The 6,132-nt window shown below is 34.7% G+C and overlaps 1 protein-coding gene across 2 annotated transcripts; it reads right to left on the bottom strand.

The window, feature by feature from the left end:
* Positions 1–336: 336 nt before the first annotated feature.
* Positions 337–3,650, bottom strand: LOC119601410 (DNA topoisomerase 3-beta). 2 transcript variants are annotated; one of them, XM_037952335.1, is made up of 7 exons: positions 3,529–3,650; positions 3,374–3,474; positions 2,564–3,308; positions 2,292–2,492; positions 1,632–2,226; positions 918–1,569; positions 338–848 (listed from the first exon to the last, which is right to left on the bottom strand). In XM_037952335.1, exons 2-7 carry the CDS (start codon positions 3,462–3,464, stop codon positions 544–546), a joined length of 2,589 nt encoding a protein of 862 aa, XP_037808263.1. In that variant the 5' UTR covers positions 3,465–3,474; positions 3,529–3,650; the 3' UTR covers positions 338–543. The 2 variants fall into 2 exon arrangements, with proteins under 2 accessions (XP_037808262.1, XP_037808263.1); XM_037952334.1 differs by having other exon boundaries at positions 337–848; positions 3,374–3,650.
* Between the last annotated feature and the right edge of the window lie 2,482 nt (positions 3,651–6,132).

Below are 6,132 nucleotides of genomic sequence, written 5' to 3'. Positions count from 1 at the left end.
TACTATTCGCAACGACCTTTACCATAAAAAAATTTCTGAAAAATGAATATTGTACAAGCATGCTGGTGTGATATATGGTTCGAGCATGAAATTACAATGAAATTACTATGTCAGCATGCTGGTGTTGTATATGGGCCATTTTAGCTATTTATTTTGCAGTAATATATCATCAATTGAAATGCAAAAGGACATAACAAATTAGTTACATTCACGCGTTTAAGGTAACTATATTCTAGGATTAATTATTTCAGTCTAGGACATCTAATGATATCGTTCAAATATACATTTATTGTATTAACCGATAGATTGTAAAAAGAAGATAAAGTTATTGTTTTAAAATTGTTTTTACTATCACTTTATTTTCTTATATGTGTTGCCATTATACATAAAAATTACTATAAATGCATTAAACATTATAAAAATGTTTAATTTGTTGTTTAATAAATATGTACGTATGTATTGAAAATAAAATGTATTAAATGTTGTAATTTACAACATTGCAAATCTTTATGAATAAATTTTATGCTGAGCAAAAGATCAATCTCAAACAAAATAGGCAGCTAATTGAGCCATTTTGTCTTTGGGTTGACGTGAACCACCACGGCCTCCTCTACCACCACCGCCGCCACGACCACCTTTACTACCACCTCTGCCGCCCCGACCTCCACGACCACCTCTTATATTAACAGGTCGTGATGCTACTGCACGATGTTTTTCTACCAAATGAGTAAAATCTGATGAACAAAATATGCAACCGGATTTTTCTTCCGAACCGTCCTTGAATTTTGTCTTGTCCGATTTGTACAAAACCTTAACGTTTTGAGCGCCACAATCGTCGCATTTATCTTCTGTTGGTGGGGTAAATAAATTTATTAATTAATATTAATTCAATATAACATCCTGTGTAAATAATTTACCTTCTACAGTTATTTTAGTAGCTCCCTTAAAGCAATTGATTATGACATCGCATCTATTGCAGCCAATTTTCCAACTTGGCGCTAAAGTACAGTCCAGTACAAGAACGCCATGTTCGCACTCCACACAACCCGATATACCTAAAGTATTCAGAGAATGAGGGCAGGTGGGGTGAGTGCAAGAATTACAGCCGGCATTCTTAGGCATATCCCTGAACGGTGGATGATTGTAACAGTAGGGACAGAAGGGGTACGATCTACCCTTGGTGCCGGTGGTAAACGCCAACAATTCGAAGTCATCCAAAGGACATTTGAATTCACGGTAAACCTTAACATTGCCACCATTGGGCAGCGAGTAGGTCTCATCGCATTGCGAACAATGCAGACGTGCTGGTTTTGATTGTATGTACTTCATATAACGTCGACATTTGCCACAGCGCGAATGAGACTTACCAGACTCGGCCAGGGGAGAAAATGACACCTCAAACAAACTATCCATACTGGATATGTTCTTAACAAAATATAAGAATTTCAAACGGAAAATATCGATAGCATGTTTAAGGACTGCATTAAAATCAGCCGATCCCTTGGCTATAAGATTAAGCATGCCTTCCATTTCAGAGCGCATAGTGGGCAACACTAATTCTGGATCAATCTGTAGAAATATATCAATATTTAAATATACCAAATTTTCAATAGTCCATTCTGCACACTCACCTTTTGATAGCCATGTACCAAGACAATACCCAATGTTGTAGGTATAAGTTTACGGCCACTCTCAATTGTCACATAATTACGTTGACAAATGTTATTGATATGCACGGGTATAGAAGCATCTGTACCAATACCATGCTGTTCCATTAAAGTAATTAATTCAGCTTCTGTCAAGTAATCCGGCGGACTCGTTTGACTTTCGGCCAAACGTACATCGTTAAATTGTACACGTTCGCCTTCGGTGAATGGAGGTATGGCTTCATCACGACCAAACGCCTGCCAAGTCATAACTTTCGTATAACCAGGATCGATTAAAACATTTGCCGTACACGAGAAAGTCTCCATGCCAACACGCATTTTGACTACTGTCGTACGATATTTTAAATCTTTTGATATGGTTCCTAAGAAATGTCTGCAAATGAAATCATAGACTCGCCATGTGTCTCTTTCAAAATCATTACGCGAAGCCAATTTCATGGGTGTAATGGGAGGATGGTCACCGGCATCTTTTCCCTTGCGTGGTGGATTAAAATCGCTCAATATAGCCTGGGCTTCGCTACCAAATTCTGTGGAGGGTTTCAGTATATGCAAGACAGCACTAAATAAAAATAAAAAATATATGATTATTTCCATACATGGTATTAAAATTTGATATAAACTTACTTTAAATCAAAATTAGCTGGATATTGATTTGTTTCCGTACGTGGATAACTTATATAACCCTGCGTATAAAGACGTTCAGCAATTTGCATTGCTTGAAAGGGACCTATGCCCAAACCAGAACTACAAATACGCATCAATTCGACAGTGTTTAATGCTTGTGGCCGACCTTTGAATTGCTCTTTCGAAGTTACACTTTCAATTCTAAACAACAAAAGTAATGTAGTTTTTAGCGAAACTTTACAAAACCAATTTATATTATCATCTGTACTTACAATCCCTCCTTTTGATTTTTAACCATATTCAAGAGCATTATGGCAATGTCCTTCTTGAATACACGACCGCGTGCCCATTCGAAACTGAATTCTGGCTGGCCAGCAGTCAGTTGCAAATACCAAAAACTTTCCGGTTTAAATGTTTGAATATCGTCGTGACGTTTGACACAGAAACCCAATGTGGGCGTTTGGCAGGGACCATATGAGATAAAGGAAGCATCCAAATCACCATAACGTCCCTGGAAAAATTTAGTTTGGAAGCGAGTAAAAGCACAACCAATACGTAAATCCAATTCTTGTCTAGCATCCACAGATTTGGCTTCGTTTTCATTAGGAAAGCCTAACGATTCCATGGCACCTTTAATATCCTTTTCCGTAATAGCCGAAAAGTGGGCACGATATGTAACGCTTCGATTATAAACATTATTTATCACTCTTGACACTGCATCCATAACTTCATAACAAATGTTTTCGCCTTCTTTATCACAATCCAGCCATAAAACCAAATAATCGCAACCTTTTGCTTCCTGGGCAAGAAAACTGCGCATATGCATCTTGGGAACTGCTTCTTTCTTTTCGGTGGGACAGCCAAACAATTCAACGGGATCAACTCTATCCCAAGAATTGTACTTGCCCACAAAATCCAGTGACATTACATGCCCACACACTGATGTCATGCGAAAGAGTACAGTTGAGCCCTTAAAGGTACCCGTCCACTCATGAGTCGAACAAGAATTACTAGTACCTAAACAATAAACGTAAACATTTTTAATAAACAATGGTTTCCATGACATCACTGTTAAATTTAACCTTTTTTCGAAGTACTTCTTCCATTTGACAAAATTTGTGCCAACGATGCCGCCAAAGACGGCTTCTCAGCCACCATCAATACTTTCTTCATGTTGTATTCACTTTAATTAATTAATATCTGTATTATTTTTTCCACTAATTCTGAAAATATTTACTTTTTTATTAATTATAATATGAAAAACCAAATTTATTGCAAAAATTTAGATCAGATGTGGAAAAAACACCACCACCATCCAGAGTCCAGCGCCGACCAAACTTCACTTTACGCCGTTTGGTACTGAAAATGTTAACGGTTGCATTCTAATAACTTGCTTTTAAAAGTATTCAAATAGAGAGCAAAAAATAAATATTTAAATTGCAAAAATTTAAGATACAAACAAAAATATCAATAGGATTTGACTACATTTTAACAGGATTTAACTTAAACTTTTATATTAATGGTGATGGCTTTTAAATATATCAGCGACGGTTTCTGCTTCTCGCGGCAATGATGTTTTATTTTGACATTTAGTGTTGCCAAGTTATTTTTTAGCGTTAACAGATAAACAAAAAAATCGCTGGAATTTGTAAGAGTTTTTCTAAACTAATCAAGATCACGAATGGAATTAAATTTTTTTTTTTTTACAGAAGACTTCCGGTATATCATTTTTTGTGATTTTTAAAAAACAAATATATTTATATATTCATAAAAAACTATATACACATGATATAATAATTTTTTTTCGAATATTGGACTTTTTAAAATATTTTGCTTGTTCAATAAAAATATTCTATTATTTTACGACTTATACAATAGAAACTTAAATCGTTTTATACACTGAAAATAATCCATGCTTAACTTTACGAAAAAAAATTTCGTAACTACTTTTTTTCGTAATATATACGAAAATTTCGTGTATAATACGAAATATTGTTTAATCAACCCCTTTTCTAATCTTACGAAAGTACGAAAACCTGTCGTAATATCTTTTTTTCGTATATATTAAGAAACTTTGTTTTCTTTTACCAAAATAATTTCGTTAAGGCATGTAATATTTAACGAAAGTAACGAATTTTTTTCGTAACAAGATTATTTAGTAATATACAAGAATTATTTTTGATTTCACAAAAAAAATATTTTGTTACGATTTTTTTTTTTTGTTATTTTCGTAATTTTAAGGGAGTTAAATTAAACGTAATTTTTAATTTACAGGAAATTAGCTGCCTAATTCCTTCGCCTGGGTAACAATCTTGTCGCGATGCGAGGGCTTACGTACACTCTGTTGTCAGGGCCTTCTGAGTTTATTGGCTTCAAACCTCTACTCGCGGTGGGTTCTGGCTTATAAAGGGGTGTATAACTAAAGGTTACTCATCCTGTCATGGTATGGCTGTAGCAATAAGCGGTTTACATAGCTTGTCGCTTTATTATCATGGCATAGATGATACGTGATTGCCCATTGCAGGTTCGCTCTTGATTGATAAGAGCTTTACTATTAGGGTATTGCGTTATATAAGCACTTTTAAGGTCAAGGTGGTTGGAAGCAGTGCCGAGGTCCTGAATGGCTAATTAGTGCGTAAATAAATTAGCCGTTAACAGCTCCCCTCAGCGTCAGGGTAAAACGCTGTTGTAAGATAGTTGCCTAGTCCACGTATGCCGTCACTGCGTGGATGGTCCGTCCGAACGAGCATATTCGTGGGATCAAAATTGAATCAGAAAATTTAAATAAGGAAAAGGAAGAGGTAGTAGCGGACAGAAAAGACGTACAATGTGACGAAAGGGTAGTAGAGCTGGACACTACGGCTTTCAGGGACCGGACTAGTGAGGATGGTGGGGATACAGACCTTGTTGAATTAAATTGTTATGTTATGTATAATACTTTGTATATTGATTGTATTTTTATATTAGTAATATTTGTATTTGTTGATTTTTCAATTCTCATAATATTTTATTCGAAATAAAACATTTACTACAAAAGGTTATGTGCCCAGGAAACTCAGAAAATTAAATTAAGAAAATTTTCAAGAAACTTCAAATAAAGAAAATTTTTTAAGATATTAAGAAAAACAAGAATTTTTCAAGAAATTTTACAAGATATTTAAGACATTTTATCAAGATTAAAATACTTCAAGATTATAAGAAGAATCTGTAAGTAAAAATGGATTTTTCAAAACACATCAAGCCTCTTCAAAATGAATTGGATTATCCAATCTGGAAACGCAAGATGCGTGATTTATTGGATTATCATGAAGGAGCAGTTGATGTTATAGATGGTAAGTTAGTGAAACCAATACCACTACCAACCACCGCAACAGCTGAAGAAAAGAAGATACACAGAGATGAAACAGATTTGTTCAGAAAGGCAAATAGTTATGCGAAGTCTATGATTACAAGCGCAGTAAGTGATGAAGTATACCAAAAGATAATGGATAAAGAAACTGCTGCAGAAGCTTGGGAATCATTAATGCTACAATTTGAAGCGAGATCCAAAGATCAATTATTCAAAATCTGTATTGATTTCTTTTCGTTCATGTGGAACACAAATGAAGATGTGAGTCTACATATTGCAAAACTAAAAAGCTTATGGTTGGAACTGAACAACGGTTTAAAAGCAAGGAACGAAAATCAACTACCAGATGTTTTATTAGTATGTAAAATTCTTCAGATTTTGCCAACACAATTTGATACGTTTAAATCAAGCTGGATGCTTTTAACCAAGAATGAAGAAAAGAATTTTGATGAAATGTCAGCACAACTATGTATGTATGAAAGAAATTGCAAA

Source organism: Lucilia sericata, unplaced genomic scaffold (assembly GCF_015586225.1).
Source record: "Lucilia sericata isolate MDLA Ls3-8-SP2 unplaced genomic scaffold, ASM1558622v1 Contig000161F_arrow, whole genome shotgun sequence".
NCBI classification, from domain to species: Eukaryota; Metazoa; Arthropoda; class Insecta; order Diptera; family Calliphoridae; genus Lucilia; species Lucilia sericata.
Note: the sequence above shows the minus strand (reverse complement) of the source record. Positions and strands in the feature narration are given on the sequence as shown.